The 25,426-nt window shown below is 36.1% G+C and overlaps 2 protein-coding genes across 3 annotated transcripts; both read right to left on the bottom strand.

Moving 5' to 3' along the window:
* Positions 1-2,679: 2,679 nt before the first annotated feature.
* LOC100374968 (uncharacterized) lies at positions 2,680-23,808 on the bottom strand. Of its 2 annotated transcripts, XM_006813960.3 has the most exons (18): positions 23,652-23,808; positions 23,061-23,176; positions 19,238-19,412; positions 18,817-18,855; positions 18,290-18,325; positions 16,887-17,009; positions 16,217-16,296; positions 15,896-15,948; positions 15,257-15,420; positions 14,568-14,654; positions 13,468-13,653; positions 13,023-13,104; positions 11,409-11,624; positions 10,655-10,935; positions 9,160-9,411; positions 8,429-8,568; positions 7,073-7,173; positions 2,680-5,611 (listed from the first exon to the last, which is right to left on the bottom strand). In XM_006813960.3, exons 2-18 carry the CDS (start codon positions 23,072-23,074, stop codon positions 5,019-5,021), a joined length of 2,622 nt encoding a protein of 873 aa, XP_006814023.1. In that variant the 5' UTR covers positions 23,075-23,176; positions 23,652-23,808; the 3' UTR covers positions 2,680-5,018. The 2 variants fall into 2 exon arrangements, with proteins under 2 accessions (XP_006814023.1, XP_085363095.1); XM_085506969.1 differs by lacking the exon at positions 9,160-9,411.
* Positions 22,109-22,755, bottom strand: LOC146735040 (uncharacterized). The gene has a single exon (XM_085506814.1). It carries the CDS (start codon positions 22,655-22,657, stop codon positions 22,109-22,111), a length of 549 nt encoding a protein of 182 aa, XP_085362940.1. The 5' UTR covers positions 22,658-22,755.
* Positions 23,809-25,426: the final 1,618 nt, after the last annotated feature.

Here is a 25,426-nt window from a genome sequence, read left to right as displayed (position 1 = left end):
TAATGAGGGAAGTGCCAAGTCTAGGTGAAATTTTATTTGGGGAAGCGACTTTGTCTAGGTTGCACAACCACTTACTGCTTCTGGCTAAAAGACACATTTATCTTATGAAAATGAGAAACCTAAAACCCCATTTTCCAACTTTTCTGAACCAAGTCAAGTATAACTATCATCTTGAATACAACATTGCTGTGAACATAGACACACTTGAAACGCACTGTAATAAGTGGATTAAAATCCACCAAATTGTTATGTCTTGAATGCACTTGTATATTAGTCTGTATATGTACGCAGTGTATTCTGCTTACTGTATGTATTATGAATGATTACCAAAAAAAAATTATAAATATATAAAAAAAAAAAAAACTTGCTAGCGAATTGGCTAACTGCTTGAGTTTTGACTGAACGATTGGCTTTCGCATCTCGCTGGCGCCGACTTGTGATGGCGTCTACTCTGGGCGAGTCTATATTGCAGTAGGGGACATAGAATGCTTTTAACGCAGCCTGGTTTGAGCCATCTTGAACACTGCTTAAAACTACAAAATGTTAATAGTCAAGTTGAGAAAAAAAATCCTACAAATCAGGGAGAAAATAACAAACTTTCACATACAAAAGATCTGTTGAGGTAAAATTAAGCCGACCGTTAAAAAGTCATTCGTCATTTTTACGTGGATACGAAAGAAATATTCAAAAGCGAAATCGCCACCCAACTGTAAAACCGTCGCTGATTAGCTCAAGTATGACGATCGTCCCCTACTGTTATATAGATTCGCCGTAAGTGGGCGTGATCTCAAGACGGCGCCAGCGAGATTCGAAAGCCAACTGTTTAGCCAAAACCCAAGCAGTTAACCAATTCGCAAGCGAGTTTGCAAATTGGCTGACCCAATACTTCTGAGACTTGCTGTAATTGAACATTCATTGAGTTTCAATTTCGGTGTGGTTTTGCAAAAAGTGGCCGCAGTTTATAAAATATGGGCATTTCAACTTTACAAATGTAAATACATTTGTTGAATAACCAACTCCTCTCTTTGATTCAGTTCTGACCACGGGCGCTTTCAAAAGGATTTATGGTTAAGGGAGATAGGCTTGGGTTATATACTAGTATAGAAATTTCATACAATACTAGTATATAACCCAAGCCTATCTCCCTTAACCATAAATCCTTTTGAAAGCGCCCGTGGTTCTGACGGTAATTCGGGAACCGGGAATTGATTACAGCTTACGAAAATACCCTTTGCCGACCTTCGCCATAGACTCCTCCCGCAGTTAATTGTATGGCATGGATATCGATATTTGCTGAGCTGGGGGAACTTTTGTTGCAGTTTTCGTAATTTTGTGTAATGTTGTATCCTTAGCTGATAGTATTTGTAACTGCGTCATACAAACTATTTTAACGGCGTTTCATAACGGTGGTTTTTTTTTTTTTTTACGTTAATATCATACTTTGATATTTTTAATCACTTGTATATTTATTGCTGTAAACCAATAGAACATTTGTAATTCTAATGATGCAATAAAGTTATTATTATTAGCAGAGTAATTGTACTTGATAATGCAAGTTTTTGGCATGATTATGTTATTTGCGACCAGCTGGACAGGCTTCCATCTAATTTTTTCTTCGAAACTAAATGAAATCAAACGACGGGGTCGAATTGGATAATTTGCCTAGTACGTTGTCTCAGCGTAATTTGACGTGGCTCACCATTTCAACATGGCACGTTTTGTCTGGGGCGACATGCCGCACGACTTCTGTTCGCTTCTTTCAGTTATTGCTAATATACGCTCTTTCTCAGCAGTGGCGCTGTTCTTCATATACACTCTCGTGTTTTGTTTTTCTCATGTTTTCCACTGCCAGTAGTGGTACTGTCCATAGTTCTCTTCAAAGTGTTTTATTCGTCTATATCACATCTTTCCTTGCTTCTCTAGCAGTTTTTTCGGATTCCAATGGACGAACTTGTTAGTACACAACTTTCAGAGGGTGGGCGACTTTCAAACTAGGGACACCTCAAACCACAAAATGTTATCAAATTTTGGATTTAAATTTATAAAAGATTTATCTCAAAAAAATTGATTTACACTTTCAGTAACCTATAGCCACTGTATAATCACATGTCGAGATTCCATCTTGACTCTTTACACAAGCAGTCCTGCTAGGGAAACATTGCTTCCTAACACCAGGGTCAGCCATCTTGGGTGGGGGAGAGACTCAAAACAAAAGCAGATAACCAGGCTAGATAATTGGCAACTTGCACATTTAACTTTACCTTTTCTTGTAAATTACCATAAACTTTGCTAGAAATGCATAAAAACTGCTCAAATTTCTTGCATTTATTCCTATAAATCTTGGGTATGTTACAATATTCTTGCACGATTTTGATATTGTTTGCCTTGGCAACGACAATTTCTGCAACCCTTGTGCCTGTGGCTGCCAAAACCAAGAGGCTCTTCCAAATACCTCAATGTTTTCAAGCTCTATCACCATGCAAAGATGCATTTGGAATAAGACGTTTACTTGGCTTTCACTCATAAAACTGGGGGAAGTTGCATGGTAATTGCACAACCAATAAAACATTCTTCGCATTGAAGAAATAGCAAATCATATACAGAATGAAATCAGTTTTGAAATGAGGAATAACCAACTAGACGGAGGCAGTGTGTGGGTTCAAAAACTAAGTCTTTCAATCAGTATTTTAAAAAATATCTTTATTCTCTCGTATCTAACTGATCAAGTCATCAGAATAAATTGTCAACAATCTAATCTCTTCAGCCATACCAATTACAAACCTGCAAATTGTTATGTACATTGTAAAACAAATAATCTTCACTCCCAATCCTAACCCCACTAATTTAAAGTTGCATTCCTATTGTTAACAGAAGACCTTTTTATCCATTTTGCAATAACCGTGAAAACAGTTGTCACAAATCCTGAAGTGTTTGTGCACTAAATGTTTTAGTCAAATCAAACGAGAGTTCCATTACTATAATCACTCAAGGATATTTGCATGCATTTTAGAGACTATCTTCTAAATTCAAGATTATGTTAACAAAATCCAAGCCACCCCCTCTCCCATTGCTTACAGGTTTTCAATAGATCATGCAACTAAACCATTGTAAAATCAGTTTTGATCAAGGCCTACGACATTTCAGTAAATTTAGACCTCTATTCAGATCAATAACATTTAACTTTCACATCAATTGAACTATGCACTAAATAAGCAAAATATGAAATGTAAGCAGAGTTGGTACTTCGAGAATTCAAACTTGTGAAGCCAAGAATCAGCCACATGACATTAGTTGACCAAATAAATTTAAAACTAAGAATGCATATTTAGAGAGTTCAATAAAACATTTATTGCAATTTCACTTTTACAGTGAAAGGCAGAAAGCTGTGACCTATCTTGTACACATTCAACTAACAAGCCATGCATAGGACAGTCCCTACTGGTTAACAAATATAGAATAGTTTGAGCATAAACATTGCCCGATACAGATCCAGAAGCTGATGCTAGATTATGACATCAGTCATCTTGTATCAGATAGTGTGTAAAATACTTTATTTTAGCTGGAATTAATTTTCGCTGAATAGACTTTTTGTATGGAATTTATTTTCACTGATTTTTGACCAGTTGAATGTAAAATATAGAGAAAAAGGTATATTCGCTGGATTTTATTTTCACTGAATCGTTCCTCCAGCAAAAATAGCAAAAATAAAGTATTCACACTAGTACTTGTCCATATTGAGAGATATTGCTTTGGAACTGCATTAAACAAAATGGCCACCTGTCGGCCATTTTAAATCAGATCATAAATCAATACATCTGTACATCTATGACACGATGTATAATGAATATATAAAATTTGAACATCAAAGCATGTCATAGATACAACTCTGGAACATATTTTGAATCAATCTAAAAAACGAAAAAATGACGTGCATGAGGGACCCACAATGTCTAATGCATGCATCGAGTTTGAACAAAATCCATCTGTAAACAGTTGAGAAATGCTAGATTTTGATTTTGTCATCACAAAAATGGCCACCATTCGGCAATCTTGAATCAGATCTTGAAACAAATTGATGTACACATGTATAATATGCATGGTGCATATATATAATATGCACGACGCATGTGTCAAGTTCGAATGTAATCAGACCAGGTATGTCCGAGTTTTCAGTTTACAAATATTTAACAGTTGGCTTGACAGCCTTTTAGGGTCCTCACTCAGGATGTGCATACAAGCTTTCAAGTGACACAGCAACTGCAATCAACCACTTATTCAAAATTAAAGGCTTGCCAATTGGATGAAGTTGAAGTAGTGATATACATGCCACCTTTTTTTTTTAATTTATAAAACATGTACAACATCTCCAGCTTTATGCCTTTCACTGCAAGTATACTTACCTTTGTTATTGTAAATTTGGTGAACTGAAACTTCACCCACCCCGAAAAAAAGGTAACAGTTTTAGATACTGAACGTTTCAAGTTGAATTAAAGTATCCACAAAACAAATCAACAGACAAATTGACCCACACATTCTATTTACAAATATATCTATAGGTAATTCCTATTTAAGAGATTTAAACTGAAATTGTACATTTAAAACGAACTCAAAACGATTCACTTATCAGCCCTAGTAGCATTACTCGAGTTACCTGAAGTAGAATTGACACAATTGCATAGTCAAAATTTCAGGAAGGAAAGAATTACAGATTTAGAATTTCAAACAAAGGAAATAAAATGTTTAATATATATATCATATATAATGGTTAAAACGATTGTTTACAGAAAGATAAGTTTTCATTCTGTCTGAACTATTCATTAGTGTGACAGTGTTCATTGTTCTCTGGCTTTTCATTTATAATGTACAATATTTGCTCTACCTGTAATGCATGTGTGGTTAGGTAAATGTTTCTATGGTCAATCTAAGTCATTTTAATGATCCAATATACTATAAATGCAATTTTTGGTTCATATGCATTTCTATTGGAGAAGCATTTCTGATAGAGAAAATACAGTAAATTAATTATGCTGTGGCATCCAAAACGACAATGGAGGTGGAGGTTGTTGAGGCTGTTGTTGTGGCGGCGGCTGCTGCTGATGTTGCTGTGGCGGCTGCTGCTGCTGTGGAGGGCCCTGAGGATGCACTTGATGTGGTGGTGGAGGTTGCTGTGATTGCAACAGCTGAAGCTGTGACATGGGTGCTTGATAATGGGGAGGTGCATTTGAGTGAGTGACACTCAATGACTGGTGATTGTACTGACTGAAATGCACGTGGGGCTGACTGTATACTGGACTGTTGTATTGGTGGCTTACTTGTGGCTGGGGTTGTGAGGAGAGTGGAGCTGTCTGAACACCGGAAACAGGTGGGGGACTGTACACTGAATTTGAATGTGGAGAGAACTGGCCATGTGGTGGTGGTGGCACATGTTGACCATTGCCATAAATTTGTGGTTTATTTTGGTAATGATGATGTTCATATTTTGCCGCAATTCGTTGAAGATGTCTTCCACTTGATAGTTCATCATCTTCGTCAGAGTCTCCTTCGTACGCCACTAATGAAGTCTTAGATCTTTTCTGTTGAGGTTCATCCGGTGACGGCGATCGTGTTCTACCTATATACAGAAACCATACGTACACACGCACACAAGGAGAAACAAACAAAACCCCCCAAAAAGTTTACAACAGGACCCAAATGAAGTAATTAAAAAAAAGTGGGGCCCCAAGAAACATTACAACCCATCAGGAGTGATTTGATTTGACATATTCCAGGTTGATAACATCAGGGAGACAGCATCAGCAGGCAGCACAGGAAACATTTGAAAGAGAACAGAAAAGAAAGAAAAAAAAACAATCAGAATTAGGTAGGGATAGATTCCCCAGTGTAAATACAATCAATGCAATGGTGTTTTGTATCTACCAACTGTCAGATTAGTGAAACCCTGTAGATAAGGATGGCAGATTTTGGTGTTTTTATTCTGTTAAAACAGCAGCAGCAAAAAAACCTGTTGAAATTTGGATTACAAACTAATTTCATGTTAATTATAGGACCCGAGAACAAGTGGTAAAATTTGGGAATTTCTTCTTTTTTTTTTGAGAACTTCATAATCTCCATACACATTAATGAGCATAAAACAAACTATGGAATACATTAACAATTAGGTCCCTTTTTTAAATTTGTAGAAATTCCAATCAAAATTTCTTTTAACATGTGATAGTTTCAAAGAAAATCAGTACCCAGTGAAACCCGTCCCAACTGCAATGTGTTATTTACAGCTTTCTGTAAATGGTAAATTTATAAGTGTATGGGGAACAGATGAACGTACGGATGGACGAACCGATGGATGGACAGAGACACTTACACTGTGTCACATGCTGCTACAATATTTGTTGTTGATTGAACATAATTACCTCTTACAATAGAAGTGTCATTTTATGAAATGCATGTACCAATGATTTTGACTCTGGGTGAGTAGTTTAACATCCGTTCGGCCATATGCCCGCAATCACAATCAAAATATAGTTTATATGAATATTGTTGGTAACTAACACTACTATTTGGTGAACAATGTCAGAAGAAAGTCAAATTCATCCGAAAAATAAAATCTACTAATAATGCAATGCAGAAGTTATAGTACTGAAACACAAGGAAACTTGTTCATTGTCATGATCTGGGGGAAAGGGGCAATTTATTTTTTCAAATCTGGCAAATCAAACTTACCTGCAGTATTGTCAAGAAACGAAAAATAGTTATTAATACAGAGAAAGAGGCCCCATTTGAAAATGGAATAACCCACCTGTAAGAAACAATTGGGATGTCCCAAAGTGAGGCAAACAAAAGCACCTAAACAAGGAGATGGAAGAAATCAGTTTTCTTTCACCATTGTACTATAAAGTTAAAGTATAGGGTCATTGTCAGTTAGGAGTTACTTACCACATGACCAAGTAAATTTCAAAATTCGATACAAATTTGACTAAACTGTGTCAAGATTTATCATTCTTGGTCAGATGGGAGGTAACCCCAAGACGCAAAAAATCTAGCGTACGCTAACACACAGAATTAAACTCATACAAACCTACGGTAACAGGCATACGTGGTGGGGGCATTAACTGCTTGTCTTTGTCCCCATTAAGGGGCATGCTCACTGGCAATGATGCAGGCGGCGGCATCAACTTGCTGCAAATGAAACAAAATATGCGAAATTGCAGGGCAAAAATAACAGGGAAATTGTTTATGGCCTCACTCCTGATATAAAAATCTGATGATAGTTATTGAATAAATCCTCTACAATGTTTTTTTTTTTGTGTGTGTGTGGTTGTGTGTGCACCACTGCGATATTATTACAAACATCTTGTGTTCTAGAGGAAAGTTATTGTTGAAGTTCACATGGAAATGTAGAGGTCAGGTGAATTAAAAACAAAAGCACAATCAAGACTGCTCTAAGATCTGAAGAAATCAAACGATGCATTAATAAGTTGTTGTTTTTTTTCAAATGGGCAAACATGATAAGTTTAGCTTTTAAAAATTTAAAAATTAGTTGAAGAATAGCTAAGCAGAAAACCTATAATGATAAAAAGCAAGCAAAACAAATGAAGACAACTAAGATATGCACAATTACGATAAGTGTATTGTGGAAATCTAGTCTTAAAGAGTCTAGACAGTTGCAAAGTATCAAAATAACTAGTTGAAAATACAGGAAGAGGGAGAGAAAATTCTGCAATCAAAAAAATGAATATTTATTGAAACAAAATTAAGAAAGAAAATTCACTACAGGTGATGTTCACTGAATGGTGATGTTATTTTAGAAATAGCATATGCATGTCATAGCAGCAAAAATTTTAACCCATTAATCTCCATTATTGTCTTACAACATTTGGCAATTTTTATGTATTTTTCAAGAATTTTTGTTGTTTTGTAAACCAAATGGACATTTTTTGATTACCTACAGCTACGGATCAAAATTGAAGAAAAAATATAGAAAAAGTCTCATTATGTTCACATTATAGTGCGAAAATTGATTTAGGTGTTTGGAGAGTTAACGGGCAAGCATGCATACATGTAGTTAACATGGGGAAAAAGCAAAGTGCGATTGACATTTGTAAGTGGCTAGGAGGAAACATTGAGGAAATAAACACAGATAGTTATTTTAAAATTGAGTAAAAAGGGCAGAAAGCTTGAAACCTTCAAATCCAGGAGAAGAAAATATATTTATTTACAATCCAATTCAATCGTATCCTTGCCTCATTATTAAAATAAATAGACCTTATCGAGTACTAGTATTATGCGGCAAATCAATACAACAGAAATTCACCAGTATCCAAGCAACTGGTTACGAGTGTTATACGTTACTAATTAGATTTGTGGATTAAAATATTTCAAAACATTCCAACTGGATATGTTTTTTACCAAGCTATGTCAACTGTATCCTTACCTATCATCTGTATTTACGGAGGGGCTACCTGGTAGTAGCTGCATTGGCGGCTGTCCAGGCATTCTGAAGTGTGGCGGAACCTGACCCATGGGGCCGGACGAAGGTTGAGCACCTAGATTAGTCAAGTGAGGAGGTCCATGCTATACAGATTGGAAAGAAAGTGACATTAGCACAAAAAATCTTGTCAATACAATATACTATGTCGTGCAAGGGGAAAAAAAACCTGTAGGAATAGCTGATTGTTAGTTTGGGTATCTTCGTGGTATGAGCTACAACAAAAAAAGTTAGAGTTAAGGGCATCTTCAATCTGCAAGATTCAGGAAAAAATGTAATGAAGTTAGACATCTGATTAGGGTTCTGAAACTAGAACTGAAGCAAGATGTTGTCAAAAGCCGAACTCAAAAGGGAAACATTCAGAGATGAAGGTCTTGAGTGTTTCTTGGTGCACACACACACACTTCTTCTATATTCACATTTGAATTTAAACGTCATCAGTTAATCAAGGTGCTGCATTATATAGAACAACCCAGCCATAAATATCATGAAAACATAGTGCATGAAGTTCCATTGATTATAGGGTCAAACATCTAGCCGTTCAATATGTGAAGAGACACAATCAGATTCCAGTGAGTTACACAGTATCTGAGAATCGTAGCTTTCACGATAGTGTCCAAAATATATTGTTTATAATCCAGGAAAAGAAGACAAATTCGCAAGCCATGCCATACAACCTGGTATCCAAGTAATCCTTCCTCGTGTTTATCATCAGCTGTTGGATCTTCTGTGAATCTTCTTTTCGGCTGAGGCTGAGGTGGTGGTGCTAGGGCTTCTTTCGGTGGTGGAAGTGAAATGGGTGGTGGCACAGGCAGCTGCTGCTGCTGCTGCTGCTGCTGCAACTGATGCTGTATAATATTGATTCTTGCCGGGGTCTGAATAGGTCGCGGTTGAACTCCTGGCTGTATTATATTATTTGGGATCGAAGCCTGAAAATAAAATAGCAGCAACCGACTTTACACATGATGAACATGGTCGCCACATAAATGATAAGCTAGTAGATTATATGAGAGCTATAGCCCCTCCTCCTAACCCTACCACCAAAAAAAAAACAGTTGAACTCTGGTGAATTTGCCCTTTGTTATATAATATTATTCCCTTTATCATAGTTTGTTTCAATATGAATATGCATTGTCATAATTAATTTTGGTACAAACAAGTTTTGGGGTTGAAACAACAGTTGGGAAGCAGTCTACCATATCAGGCTTTAATCTTTTAGTAAATTATTACTATCGATACAAACAATAAAAAGACATGCATATAATATGATACAACCGCTGTACTGCAATATTCTCATGATAATATTTTGCCCTAACCACACTGGTTTAAATGTATTTAATGTAGCATATATGAAGTTTAGCATCCCTGTTCTGGACAGAGCTGCATAAACCCTTTGAGGGCATCAGTTTAGCTTAACTGCAATTCTATGGGAGAAGCACATACTCTTAACAGACAGCTGCATTCATGAGCATTTTTGCACTGATGATGGAAGTACATAGAGCACACATAAGAGTCAAAACACTGGTAATTCTTTACATACCAGTCAACGCTGGAAATGAAGTATAATACAAGTAGGTACCTCCAGTAACAAAGCACTTCAGAGACAGAAAGTTAAAGCAATTTTATTCACAACTGTGTAGAGATTTACTAATCAGAACATAGCAAGTCTCTCATAAACATGTAATTGGACAATCAAAATAATAGCAATACATTTTTTCTGTCTCTTATTTGTGTTTTGTCAGTGGATGGCACAACTATAACTTATGTGTAGAATACATGCCTGCCACAACTCGGGCTTAAACCAGAACAACTTTTGTCAATATATATATAATTCTGTTTTTTCTGGTGCCAAGCAATTCATTAGTACAGATGGGCATTCAAAAAACTGAAAATTCAAAGAAAGCTTAGAAAGAACTCCTGTGTGCTTGAAGGTATTGGAGTCAAGAAGTACAAATAAGGAACACTGTAATCGGCTTATTAATATGCAAATTAGATAATTAATATGCACATACTTCAACTAAAAAAATAATCAGCTTTGAGCATTATCAAAGAGCATATACCACGTTTTATTAAAATCTGATAATTGGTTCTTGAGATATTAGATGAATGAACATACACACACACAGACGCCCTAACCGCAAAGACTTCGCACATTCAGTGACTACAACTTACCTGCACAGTCAATATTTGCTGAGCAGCTTGTAACTGAGCATGCTGTAATTGCTGATGCTGCTGCTGCTGCTGTTGCTGTAATTGCTGCTGTTGTAATTGCTGTTGTAGTAATTGTTGCTGCTGCTGCTGCTGTTGTTGCTGCTGCTGTTGTTGTTGCTGCTGTTGCTGTTGTTGCTGCTGTAGCTGGAGTTGTTGAATAGCAGCAGCCTGTAAAAGTGCCGGTGCATGGTGCTGCAGTGTTGGCATAACTGCAGTTGTTGCTGACCCAATTTGTTGAAATCCTTCAAGACAAAACACACATAAAGCAGTTTTAAGTACCTTAAAAACTATTAATTCATGGTCTATTATCACCCAGTTCATTTAAAAAAAATAAAAGTATATACATCTTTAACTATTGATAATCCCAGAAAGATGCAAAATTTTATCTTTTCATTTACTCTTTTCATGCCTAACATGTGGCATGAAAAATAATGCTTTAAAACGATGCATATAGTGGTTGCATATCATCAGTCAATGCAGATAAAAAGCATCATCAGCCTGAATAAATTCAGTGAACACAAGGTGCCATCCTGTTGTACGTGGGCCGCCGGAGTAGGATTTAATGTTATTGGTCGGTCAATGTTTCCATAGTAACAAGTTGGAGAATCTGCACTTTTTATAGGCTATTGTCTGTTTTACATCACAAAATACAACAAATTTGTAGTGTTTTAAAATTTTATGCATTTTTATGAGTTAGTCACAAGTATGCACTTACCGTGAGGTGTTGTGAGGATTGAGGACGAGGTGAGAGGAACAGCAACAGTAACTTGTGTCAGAAGAGTTTGTTGTTGGCGTATACCACCTGGTTGAGCTGGTGGAGCATGGGACATGGTTGGTCTAGCCATGACCATCTGGGTAGTCATGCCTGGTGGAGGTATGATAGCCATTATACCTGCATTAACAGCACCAACTGTGGCAACATTTGGTACTCCTGTAAGTAGTGAAGAAAGTACAATGTTGATGATATAGGAGGGGTACTCTCTAAAAGCATTAATTATTCATTGTGTTGTATTTAGGATTAGTTGATGGCATTTCCACCTACCTAGGCTGAGGAGAGTGCATTTTCAATCAACCAATCAAATTTACAGGCAAATATAGCTGGCCATAAGATGGTATTCCTAGCATCATACCTCGGCATATTTGAAGGCATGTTTATTTAACCAATCAAATTTACAGCCAATAGCTGACCACAAGATATTCCTAGCGTCATAGCTAGGCCGAGATGATGGCATTTTCAATGAATCAAATTATTCACATCAGTTTACAGTAAAATTTCAACTGAATTACAAACAAGCAGCCTGTCGGCTGAGATAGCTCCGCTGTTAGCAATGCACGTTTCAATTAAAGAACGGAAGATATCATTAGAAAATGAACAATTTGTATAGAAACAAAGCAACAGGACTGTTTTCAACAAGAATTCAAAAATATCACTTTTCACCAAAAATAATCAAAATTAGATAATTGAAGATATCACCACGAAATTAACAGATCTGAAAGAGGTCCACATGTAGTACCTATATATGTAATATCAAAGCAATTGCACTTGCGGTTTTTAACAAGAAGTCGAAAATATCACTTTTTACTAAAAATGACAAAAACATTCACCAAAATTAGAGAATTAAAGATATCATTACAAAATGAACAAATCTGAGAGAGGTCCACATGTAGTACCTATATATGTAATATCAAAGCAATTGGACTTGCGGTTTTTAACAAGAAGTCGAAAATATCACTTTTTACCAAAAATGACAAAGATATTCACCAAAATTAGAGAATTGAAGATATCATCATGAAATGAACAAATCTGAGAGAGGTCTACCCAAGGTACATATACACCAAGTATCAAAGCATTCAGGCTTGTAGTTTTCAAGAAGAAGTCGAAAAAGTAAAACATTGACATTGACGACGACTGACAATCATTCATTTGATAAGCTCCGCTCGACAAAGTAGACAGCGGAGCTAAAAATTAGAAATATGTAGGCAAATGCAATAACTTGTAAAGAGACTTCATTTCACAAGATGTTCCATTGCCATTGATGTAGAAGGGTTGTATCGGTAAAAGCACATGGTCTTGAGTAACATCTACCTTCTTAACCCTTCAAGGTTTTGCGTAGTACTATAGTGCAAATTTGTTTGACGAGACGACAAAGCTTTGTGGCAAACATGAAGCAACTTTAGTTAACAATCCTAAGTTAAACATCCTAGCTGTAATGTCATCTTTACACCACAAATTTCCATTAGTGCTTTGAAACTTTTTCAAAAAATAATTAAGAACCAAGCCTACATGTACAGATGTGAAACTTGTATGTATAAAGAAAATATTAGTTACCTTGAGGTGATGGGAGAAGACCGCCCGACGGAGCAGCTGCTGCAACGATTTGACTCTGGAACTTTGCATATTCACCATGAATCTACAGATATCAATATTAAGTATTTTTAAAATTTACTTACATTGCAGCTACTTATATTATCAAGAAATTTTTATTTTCACCATGTGACATAAATAGATGCATTTCAATTAGTCTTGGTACCTAAACTTCTGCCAAATTAGTATCATTTTTCATAATTATCTTAAAACATGTTAATTACTTTGAAATCCTTTTCATGAAATCCCAAAATTCTATTTAAAACCCTTAATAATTTTGGTGAATCATTTTACACATATTTCAATTTTTTTTAATTCAGTGTCAAAACCGAAAGATGACAATAGTTGAATTAGGTGTTAAAAAGATTGAGAATCAATTTGATGTGTCAGAAAATCAGAAACCACTTACTGTCTGAACAAGATTATCACAAAGCTTCTTGGCAGCTGCTATACCATCAAGCTTTGGGTGTGTTATGTATATATACATAGGTTCAAAAGCTTCTCTACCAGATAATGGTTCCAAGTACCCAGAACCCTTTCCTCGTAATATCACGGTCGCTCCAGTTTCCATTCTAATATGTTGAATAAAAGACCCCTGACAAAAGAATTACATCAACACAAATATTATAAACCCATTAGAAAATTCAAAACACATAATTAGATAATTCATTCTAATACCTTATTCAACTACCTAAAACAAATTTACTGAGTTTTTTCTCTAAAACCATTCTTTTCCTAAAAACAGAATTACAATGAGGAGCACAAAATTTTCTTTTGGCTCATCTCTGATAAGTTGCATGAAAAATATATACAGATACAATTCATAAAATCCAATGAAATTTAATGTAAGTTTCAGTTCTATGCAGCACATGTATCAGAATAATTTCTGAATTATTTATCTTCAAAGCATTGTAATTGAAACATGCAATATTTGTTAATTGCTTATTCATTTAGTTTTATACAAGTTCAATAATTTTCTTGTACATTGTTTCAAAATAAGGATTCTGAAGTGAGATGACAACATAGTGCAAACGTGGTAGATACCACCGCAGTGTGTTTTTTGTTTCAATTTTTATATTCATCCAATTGGAGGCTTTCCCACTAATTTTCTTACAATTCATGTTATATCGTGTAATATTGTGTTGTAAGTCTCTGGATTGCCAGCAGGCCTTATATTAAGTTTATATTAAGTGTTTCTACTGCGGTGATTGGTGCTGCTTGTGTAACAGATAATTTGCATACTAATTTTTCGTTAGTTTCCATAATCGAAACATGATATAATCTGGGTTTCTATGTGAATGCAAAGCAATCCAGTGTTGTTGACACACTGGGGGCCATATGAATTTCACTTCTCAAGTCATTGGTTGCCAACGTGCAACAATCTCGAAATGATCAGAGGCAGACTTTGCCAAAAGTGTACAGATGTTGCATTGAGTTGAGCCTAAACAATGATCTGTTCCATGATAGGTCAACACAAGTGAATTTTGTAAGAGTTATAAGTTTACTCACCCCTGGACCACTTAGTTTATCACGCACATTAAATGATGGATGGGCATGTTCCAGTCCAACAAAAACTTTTTCTTGAATAAAATGATGCTGAAAATGCAAAAAATATTGAGGTACCAATAAATCAGAACAAATTCAAATTTTGCACGACTGAGAATGTATGCATTGATTTAAGGGGGAGACCTTCCCTTTTACTATAATGGTGAAAGACTAAATTCAATTTTTTTGAAATATTAGAATTCATATACAGTGTATACCGTTTTTTTTATCCTGTGTAACATTGCAAAACATTGTGATGTGAAGCAATAATTTCACTATAAAAACCATTGCAAAAATGCTAATTTTAGATTTTTTTTTTTTATAAACAAGGTGATAAATTGTACTTAAAGCAAGGGAGTCATCACCTGCACATGCGTCAGATGGCCATAGCATGTCATTGTTTAATAACAAGCGTCTAACTATGAACCTTTGTGTTGTTTTTAGCACTAGTTATCGTCGCTTGGGACTCGTCGCGTGTGCAGGTGACGACCCTCTCGCTTTAATTTTCCCCATTGATCCTAGGATCTATGATTTTTACTAGTAGACGACTAGTTACATGCAAAACATAGAAGTGTATTTTCACACCATTGGCACATATGCTGATTCAGTACTGTACTACAACAGTTTTTTTTAAAAAAAAGTAAAATACTTACTCCTGTCACAGTAGAAGGAGGTTGAGATGGCAGTGACATAAGTGGAGGAGGTAGCAATGACGGTCTCGGTACAGTATTAATCGACGTCATGCCAACAAGACTACCTTTCTGACCCTTGGGCTTCATACTACCAGATATGATTTCTTTTATTCTTCCTACTGCAGCTGTACAAGATAGAAGGAAGCATGTAAATTGACTGAAGCAAGAACACAAACATTTTCAGGAAGGAAGCCACAGTAACTTGCCTCAAATATTGTTATATAACCAACAAGGAAAATAGGCTTTCAAATTTCACGTTTTCATGCGACTTGTGATATTTGTATTGAAATATAAAAGGGAAATAGCTAGGAGCTTCACACTTTGCACACAAGTTTCCTTTGTGACCCACATGACCTTGTTTTCTTAATACAGAGTTGCATTTGAAGGTGCAAATTCAAGTTGTATATATATATGCAAGGCCTGAACTGTGGCTTTGATGATACAAATATTGAAGATATCTAGCACAAGATGGCTATTTTGAGTGCTGTCTAGTTTTATATTCACATTTATACACAGGGGCGGTACAATGCAGTTATATATTGCTGTCATTGCTAAGACTGTCCTAAAACGTACTAAATAACAATAAATGATATCACTTACCGTCAACACTATCTTGTGTAGGGCCCTGAACACACAGATACAGAGGCCGTTCCCTGTTAAAAAATATAATATCACTTAATATCTCAAAGTCTTCTGGATTATTCACAACTCATTGTATGGTGTATTCTGAGCATGAATAGTTATCTAGCATACATGCATGTTGAAAGAAATAATCTTTATTTTCTGAAATCGAGAAAACTCGTTCATCAAACACTGTAACCAAGTTAGTTATATGCATTGCTTAGACTGCTATTCATTTAAATAAAACAAATGAAATAGACAGTCTGCCCTACAAGAGCACATAAGACTGAAAAATCTTACCCCATATTGTTTTTTGCTCTATCTTCATATGACATGTATCTGCCCCTGGTAGAAATTGCTGCACCACTGTTTTTGCTTATCTAAAAAATAAATGACAGTTTAGAAAGCATGAATGAAAATACTTGATATGATTACATTCATGTAGCCTAAGTAAATAAAGCAATTAGGATTACACTTTTATGCAGTCTGTATCCTTTTATAACAAAGGCAGATTTTCCAAATTTCAGGTTTAAAAATTTAAACTTGAAGACCAAATAAGCAAGCAAACTTTGATGATCCACTATAGTTGTGTGACTTCACCTTTTCATAACCAGACTTTCTTGACAAAATTTTCTGAACTTTTTTCTTATATTCTCAAATATTTATGGAAATGAATTTTAATTTTGGAGCTAACAGACAAAATTTTTAGTTTTTATTTAGAAAAATTGGCTATTTTTGTCCCAATCTTCTGTGACTATTTTGTGAATTTGTGTTAAAAAGAGGGAGCTGGTGGTGAAAAGCGTAAAATGTGCAGCCTACCCAAATTATACGACTTTTAGAATACTCTCACATAGCACCAGTGGCCGCACATCACAATAGAGCACACACCAGGCAACCAAATGCAAAACTTTGATTTCCATACTTTTACATAAAACTCAACATTCACACACTTTTGAATAGTTCTACTCACCTCGTCTTGGGTAGCTCCCCTGGTTAATAAATTCCTACAGCTAAGAGGAACGTCATTGATTTCAATTTCAGCGATGATCGGCTCTTCTTTCTTTTGATTTGATTGAGGTGTTGGCGGAGGAGCCTGCAAGAAAAATAATCCGATGTAAAGTCAGTGTTATCTGCTTAGAGTAGTGGCCAATTTCATTAACAATAGAACAAATTTATGTTTATGTACTGTATGCTCTTCAGAGAACAACTATCAATTACGAGATGGGTAGAATAACCACAGTAAAGAGATCCCGCAGAAAAAAATGTTAAAGCGAGAGGGTGTCACCTGCGCACACGCAGGAATTGAGTCCCAAGCAATGATAACACACGCTAAGGATGCAAAGGCTCATGGGTAGATGCTTATTTGTAAATAATGACATGCTCTGGCCACCTGACGCACGAGTAGGCGACAACCCCCAGCATTAATGTGTGCCATAAAATCATAACCTTGGTATAGCATTAAATATCGCAGTGCTATGTATATCTTATGGATATTGCTGATTATAAATCTTAGTTTTCCCATATAATATTGAGCTATTCATACTGAAAAAAATTTGCAATAGACATATACATGACCCCCCCACCCCCACCCCACTAACAGGTCATACATCCTGGCACTTTTAGAGGGTAAAAATTTACCATCAATAACAATTACAACCCCCAATAGGTTTTTTATTAATGAAGACAGTTAAACATATCAATAATTGAATAATTAGAGTAATATTGTTTAAAGGGATCATACATTTGGCCTAACACATCACCATGCTGAAAGTCTCCATTGGTTAGTAAAAACAGTCACTTTCCTAGTAGTTTATAAATAAATAAACGCTGCTCGGACTGATAAATATGATATATAGAAGATAATATTTGGTAATCATAGTCCAAAATAACTATTAAAAATAGCTAGACGTTTCGAGCAATGGCTCTTTATCGATAGCATAGAACATCGATAGCATAACACTTTATCGATAGCATAACACTTTCTTCTATGCTATCGATAAAGAGCCATTGCTTGAAACGTCTAGCTATTTTTAATAGTTATTTAGGACTACGATTACCGAATATTATCTTCTATATATCACTTTCCTAGTAGAGTGACTATGGTCAAAATGAATATAAAGAAACAGTCAGCAGGTGATGTACAGTAGATACAGCCCATGTAATGGCATATATGCATACTTGGTAGAAAGCTATGATATATTGAAGATAATATTTGGTAATCGTAGTCCTAAATAACTATTAAAAATAGCTAGACGTTTCGAGCAATGGCTCTTTATCGATAGCATAGAAGCAAGTGTGATAATGTACAGCAGAAAGCTAGAAAGCTAGTAGCGCAACCTAATATCACTATACAAATACAGAATTTGCACTTACCAAAGTTCGAAAAGTTTCTTCCTGCCATACATGATCCTGGTTGAAAAACAGTGAATATGAAATAATTATACAACGAGATATCATTGCATAAATTATGTTTAGCGAATCAAACATGTTTTTTTTAATATTATACAGCAGTCTTCATGGTAAGATATTCAAGAATATGAAAATTTGCATATTATTCTACCCTTTTATAAAAACTAAGTCACAACACATACATGAATGTATATAAAAAATAAATTGCTTTAATTTTGAGACAGACAATTTTTCATTATTTTGCAAGTCAGGCAGGGAAATTTCCTCTAGGTTCCAAAACAGTGTTGGTGATTTTTTAAAATTTTGTCTTGAGTTCAATAAACCATGAAAATTAAGTGGTTTAAATTAAATACTACAGTTGAGTAAAAGCAGACACATGGCAGAATTTGAAACTCATTAAATAAGGTGTTCTCTGATTGGTATGGCTGGCTGTTAGGTTAGACCAATCAGGAACAATCTTGCAAGTGGCTTTGCATTAGGTTTTCACTCACCAATATTGGAGGGTAGTCTTTTTCCCTGTGTGTAGTTCCCTAGATGCAAACAAAAGATATATGAATACGTAACAAGCAGTCTGGTATTGAACATAAGATCCATCAGATAAAAGTGTACAGATAAAGCAAGATCTTCAAAATTGTGCACACTTTCAAATCAAAATTACGCTTTTAGATCATTCCTAAAACTATCTCAGATTGTGGTAATATAATTTGAACTATTATGATATATTCCACATTCTCTTATGACAGTTACAATAAGACATTTCAATGATTTAGCATACAATAAATACAGTTTTTATGTTTATATGCGCCTCTATCACAGACAGAAGCCCATAAACTCCTGAAATTGCATTAGGTGTACAATGTATTTTGGCCATATCAGAGCAAATATGGTATGGTATTGCTAACGCACACTTACTTTGTTCACAGGTTTTGTAGTTGTGACACCAGTGGCAGGAAGTTTTAATTTTCCCTTTGCTATCAACATGGCATTTATTTTAGCTGCAGCTGCAGAAGCTGCTTCAAGACTACTAGTAGACGCTGAATTCATTGCATCTTGAAAACTGTTGGGCTGATCCCACTTACTCTTGCGACTGAAATAAAACAGACATACTTGCAGTCTCTGTACAAATGTATATCACATTACATGTAAATGTACTACTAAATAACAAGATTATTCTGGCTAACAATTCCAGATTACCAACAGACGCAATTTATTTCAGTATGCGTAACCTACCAGGCAACAGTAAGACAGAAATATAAAAAGTTAAAAAAGAACAATAGACATGCAACACGGAGTGAGTAATATGAGCAAGCACACAAACGATGAACGTGCAAACACCATCAATTCGAGAATTTGATGCAATGGCCTGATTTATTGACAGACAACAGTTTCATTTGCACACAATTCCTTGGCATGGGTTGCAAGGTCAGAATTGTTATCCTATTCTCAGAAAAATGCATACAAACTTAGACTGTCGACAGTCCTCTGGCCCTATTTGTTAGTACAAGACATTTTTTGAAGGAAATAATGTTGCATGTCTTTCAGAGAAGACTGAAGGCAGTTAACGCTTGTAAATGTTCTTGCGCGACATTACATAGTTTCCCATGCCACGTCACAGAGAAACCAGCCGAACACAGATTCGATGTGCTCGTCATTGCATACTGTACACAGGAAATACGAGTAGTGAATCGAGCTATGCACTGCCTATAATTAAAACCAAGTGATGTCATTTGCTTGCATGCATGCATAATTAATATCAAGAGAAACTGCAGCAGTGCTTGCCTTTTGAAAATGGATGGAGAGTGAAAAATTGCTCTCCTAAAAGCACTGAGGAGAGTTATGGGAGTGATTACAAATTGCTCGCCTAAAAGCAGTGAGGCGAGTGATTTTAGAAAATTATATGATTTGCAATAAGGGTGTTTTAGTTAACTATAACTGCCTATGACTATAATAATAATGAATAAATTATTATGGAAATAAAATACTACAGACATGTTGTCATTCTTTTATATTTATTTATTTTTAAATCACACAACTCACTTTGAAATGGAACCATGTGTCACAGCCAATCTCGCATTTTAATCAGGATCAACGTTACTCCGGTATTATCAGATGACAATGTCTAGAGACATGTTTTATCACGCTATTTGTCCCATTCACGTAGATCATTAGGTCTTTTTTGGCTTGACCATTGATGGTTAACATCGGCCTGAATTTTCTGCATACATTTGAGGTTCACACCATACTTCGACTACAAGTGTTTGACCCTCATCCGTTTCCACACGACAATATCCAATATCTCCACCAGTGTTCCACTTAAGGAATGTTGCCAAACGCTCACTAGAACTCTTCGTAGGATAATCATCACTCGACATAAATAATACCAAAGTTCGTATTTAGCATCGCCGGTCAGTCAGCCGACATATTTTTCAATGCAGAAAATTAATGAATCACGATCCAACTACAACAAATTTTCAATTTATCTGTGATATTATGGAAATTCAGAAATACTTAATTAACTCATGAAAAACGTACGAAAATCTGGCTCAATTCCAGGCAAAATCTTGACCCAATCGCTGAAGCTGTATTCTCCCAACTTTGTGACATCACATTGACTACTAGTATGTTTACCCATGCTCTAATTGGTCACAAATTAAATACTAAGCTTTTACCTGCCAATAGAATTTGGTGTTGCTACGTTTGATGTCAACGGTTGTCCTTAGTGACAACGCATCATGAACTCCGCTTGAACTCTTATACACTAAGGGAATTAAGTTTAATTTTTGGCGATAAACTAAACACATTCATTTTGCAATATTAATAAAAACGGTTCTCTTTTTGGAGGATTTCATGGCCCTGAAAAGCGCCGTTTGATTTTGGTAATTCGCTTGCCTTCTCAATCGTCGTCATCACCCCCGTTTGCTTGTGTGTTAATTGCCTAGGCGAGCGTTTTTTAGCTCACCTTGTGAGCCTCTTACGCAAGTGATAGGCGAGCCAGGGATCACTCGCCATAGACGGCAAGGCCTGATGCAGAAGCCTTCGCTAAAATAGTTTTCTGATTTAGTATACTAAAAAAATTAGGCTTGAGGACTGTCAATAGTAATACTAAATCTCTGTATAGACTAAGACACAGCTATTCAAAGCTAGATCTAAAATGTTTTTAATTAATGAAGTATGCGAGAATGACCATCTCCATTTCAGTGTCCTGTGGTATGACCTTTGACAACAATTCTATTGTATACTGTACCCTTTATTTTACTTAGGGGGACTAAGCTACAAGGATTTATTGTACCCTTGCCCCTAAAACTAACAATAAAGCTACCCCTACCCCTCCCCCTCTGGTGCTACTCAATTTAATTGTATATGCGCCACCTAAGGACAACTATAGTTATTTAGAGGGAGCTATACAATTCAATGGGAGGGGGTTTAGGATGGTTTCTAGACAACTGGACCCCAAGACAACTAGACCCCAGACAACTGGACCCCGAGACAACTGGACCCCAGTCAACTGGACCCCCCATACGTGACGGAACGAGTTGTCTACATCTGTGCCGTTTATCATGATTTTGATAAATAAATGGATCTGATTTAACACATCTCGGTAACGCTAAACCGATCTGAGCGAGTTGTACCACTGATCGCCATTACGTGCGAATAGCTACTTCATTGGAAATGTACTCCATTGTTCATTACCGTTCACATGCGTCGCCATGTTTGGGCGATACCACCCTCTTCTTTGTAAGGGGGGGGGGGGGTAATCATTGTTAGCTTGATCGTTAATAATCGTTATCTGTTTTCTTGTCTGTTAGCGTTCCGTATCAAATTTGCCGGTACTAACTGGTTGTTGGCCCCTTCATCCTCGTTGTTAATTAATAACTCTTCGACGATAGTTGCTGCTGACTGAAATATATCTTCTTTAGCTCTTTTCTTCACCTCCATCGTTGTTTTTATCTTCGTAGCTGTGCCGAGTTTAGCAGGGTGGGAATGACCCAGTAATCCCTCAACAAAAACACCGTTGTTTTCGATGACTGATGCCGTACATCTGATGTTCTTGTTCGTTTGTAGACCGCATCGCCACGTTGTTCGGCATGAATCACGACCTGTACTTTTCGCTGTACATGTGTAGCCATGATTGTCCACAAGAATGGGTTTACCTCTCTGCGTAGCACCCAATATGATCTCGTACGTAGTCTCATCCGGCTCACCGATTCTTGGAATTGGGTCCGGGATTTCGCCATCAGAAAGTGTGTCCTCTAAAACTTCAGAGACTTCTCTAAACGAACGACTGACGTTGAATGACCCATTCTCCGGTTCCGGTGCTGGTTCAGTATCCATGGCGACATCGGCGTTGTCTTGACAATTGGAACATAGCCAGCTGAAATCTTCTAATTCACCTCTCACTAGACTCTGATACTGTCTCGGGGTCCAGTTGTCTTGGGGTCCAGTTACCTTTAGGATTAGGGGTACAAAAGGACTCTTTCCTAAGAATCTTTCAAAGGAAATGTCCCAAGTTGATTGGGAGAATATCAATTTTCATAATCAGTTTATTTTGGTCCCATTGTAAAATGCCTGGCAAAAACATTGCTATGATTCAACACAAGTGGATTTTAATATCAAGGTCAGGAAACAATTGCTTCTATTACACAGTGGAAGCCAAGTTTAAAATTTTCATAGTGGTACATATTAGGTGAACATCAACAGAAATATTGCAATAAAACCACAAACATTAAGTACTTACTCAGACAAACTCATTTTTCACGGAGTACCACTCACTCCTTCAAGAAATTAGCGTCCACACTACCGTACACAAGTAAGTGTAACCATTGAAGTTTTAAGTCTCTTTATAAAAATAGTCTAGAAAAAATAATTAAACCTTCGTAAATTATTAATTATTAGGCGGCACTTAGAGGGAATGGTGACTCGGCTACAAAAAAATAATGAAACTATTGATACTTGCACGTGTTGCTGCCAGGGTAAACATTTGAACAGGTCATTTTATACGTGTCCTATCGACATTCATATTTTAATTGACCGTTTTGAATATTGATGTACGGAATAAAAAAAAAATAAAACTTCACCGCACATGTGTTCAAAATTGTATTTACATGAATACTCCAAGAAAAGAACGAGGTAAATGCAGTTTATTTGTTTTTGAATAATAGCAACAAAGTTGATAAAAACAACCGGTACATATGTGACCTCACTCACTCAAAACACCACCATTTTGATTCGTCGTATCAACTATCATAGAAAACTGGCACGAGTGTGGTTTAATACGAGAGCGAAACACATACGATAGTTTATCCTTACGGAATTTGGCTTTACTCACCACTAGGCTCGCATCAGAGACAATTCTAGTTATGAATAATTCAGCCCATCGACACAAAAAGAAGATATTTGCGTTACATATTTAGAAGTATTTTGACAAAGAACGAAGCTAAACAAAAACACCTCTCGCCAACTGAACCTCTAATTTGCTTATGAGCTCAACCACAATGCACCGCGCGAGACTCCCTAGATTTTTTAAAAAATAACTGTTTATTCTCAGTTTTTGTCTATCTAATGTACGACATTTAGCTAGAAACAGAACAGAGCAAGTGACAATTTTTGCGCATTTAATTTTCTATTCGGGACATGTATTTTGGCAACTATTTCATCTAAATCCCATCATATTGTAAATTTATTTACGAGCTAGGTGGTCCACAATATTGCCCACCTGATGCATAATCTGGTCAACCCTGGTCGTCTGTTTCCTGTCCACACTCTTTATTTTAAAGTCCCAACCATATCACATCGACCGAACAAATGTCTTTATTTAACTGGAGTGCTAATGATGAAAAAAAGTCGAACAAACGTCCTCAACAGGTAAGAAGACCTTTGAATTGACCAGGCGTCTTTCGATCGGTTGTCAGTTACAGCACGCCCACATACTGCAAATACCGACTCAAAGTTGGCATGTCGTTAGAATTAGGAAGGTATCCATTAATTATAACAGGTATAAAACAGATGATCAATAGAGGCCGAAGACCATTTTCTTTTAACATGTGATCTCTACGCGGGAGAAAAAAAGCTGTATCAGCTGTTATCACCCCCACATTTAGCAGAAAAGTAAAGAAAAACTAAAATATATTTTAAAAAATAGAGATGAGAAAACAATAATACAGATAGCAAAATACATAGAGAACTGTTTCAAAACAAGAGAGGACAAACTGAAAACAATATAGTCAGCTATCTCGAGATAAGGTCATGTACATGCTTTAGTAATCCAAACATTAACCAACACAAATATGAGAAACAATCCAATTTACTTTTTTTTTTCCTACTTTTATTTGCTTGTCAGTTTATATTTTCCTGTGTGTATTTTAATTCTCACTTTAATTGTTTGTTTGTCTTTATTCACATCTGTATTGCATTTTAGTCAAAATCCTAATAGGGATACGAACGCAATAAAGATAATTATTATTACAAAACATTGTAAACTTTATGAATAGACCTTCACACGAGAGTGGTTGTCTGAGCTCAGATTAAAAAAGACAGTTGACCTCCAGCTAACTGCTTTTTTTCTAATATTACCAATTGGTATTCATTGTATATCTAGTCAAACCTTTAAATAAAAAGCTTAAAGGGCAATAGTTGTTGCATTACGCATGCGCAAGATATATGGGTCTTATATAAACAAAAATGGTGACTTTGTCTGTTGTGCAGATCAACGAGTACAAACTGTTTCCAAGCTTTAACAAGGCAATTTTTAGGTGACTAGAAGGTATTGAAAGTGTCACTGACGGTATTCTGTGCAAATCGCGCCCAGGGTAAACCTCATACTAGTGATTTCCATTTGAAGAGCGCATTGGATTGTATGAAAATCAATGGTTATCAACAAAATGTCGCACATGCGCAGCACGACGACCACTGCGCTTTAATCCAGTGCAGACATGGTTCTTTTTAGTAAAAACATATGTTTTGAGAGCGCAACATGTGATAAGCTTTAATCTCGTAACAAATTGAACAATGTTTTAAATTACTGGTACCTGTCTGCCTGAGACAGGTAGTTGGGCTGGTAAAAATTAAAAATTAAATGTTTAGTGGTGTGGTAAAATTTTTGTC

Source organism: Saccoglossus kowalevskii, chromosome 13 (genome assembly GCF_978046115.1).
Source record: "Saccoglossus kowalevskii chromosome 13, keSacKowa6.1, whole genome shotgun sequence".
Taxonomy (NCBI): Eukaryota; Metazoa; Hemichordata; class Enteropneusta; family Harrimaniidae; genus Saccoglossus; species Saccoglossus kowalevskii.
Note: the sequence above shows the minus strand (reverse complement) of the source record. Positions and strands in the feature narration are given on the sequence as shown.

What these genes read in the sequence shown, in the direction of transcription:
- LOC146735040 (XM_085506814.1), bottom strand. Translation starts at nt 22,657, where the DNA reads ATGGATACTGAACCAGCACCGGAACCGGAGAATGGGTCATTCAACGTC.
- LOC100374968 (XM_006813960.3), bottom strand. An exon ending in AGAGCAAAAAACAATATGGG is followed by an intron (nt 15,949 to 16,216) that starts GTAAGATTTTTC and finishes ATTTTTTAACAG; the next exon opens with GGAACGGCCTCTGTATCTGT. An exon ending in TACACAAGATAGTGTTGACG is followed by an intron (nt 15,421 to 15,895) that starts GTAAGTGATATC and finishes TATCTTGTACAG; the next exon opens with CTGCAGTAGGAAGAATAAAA.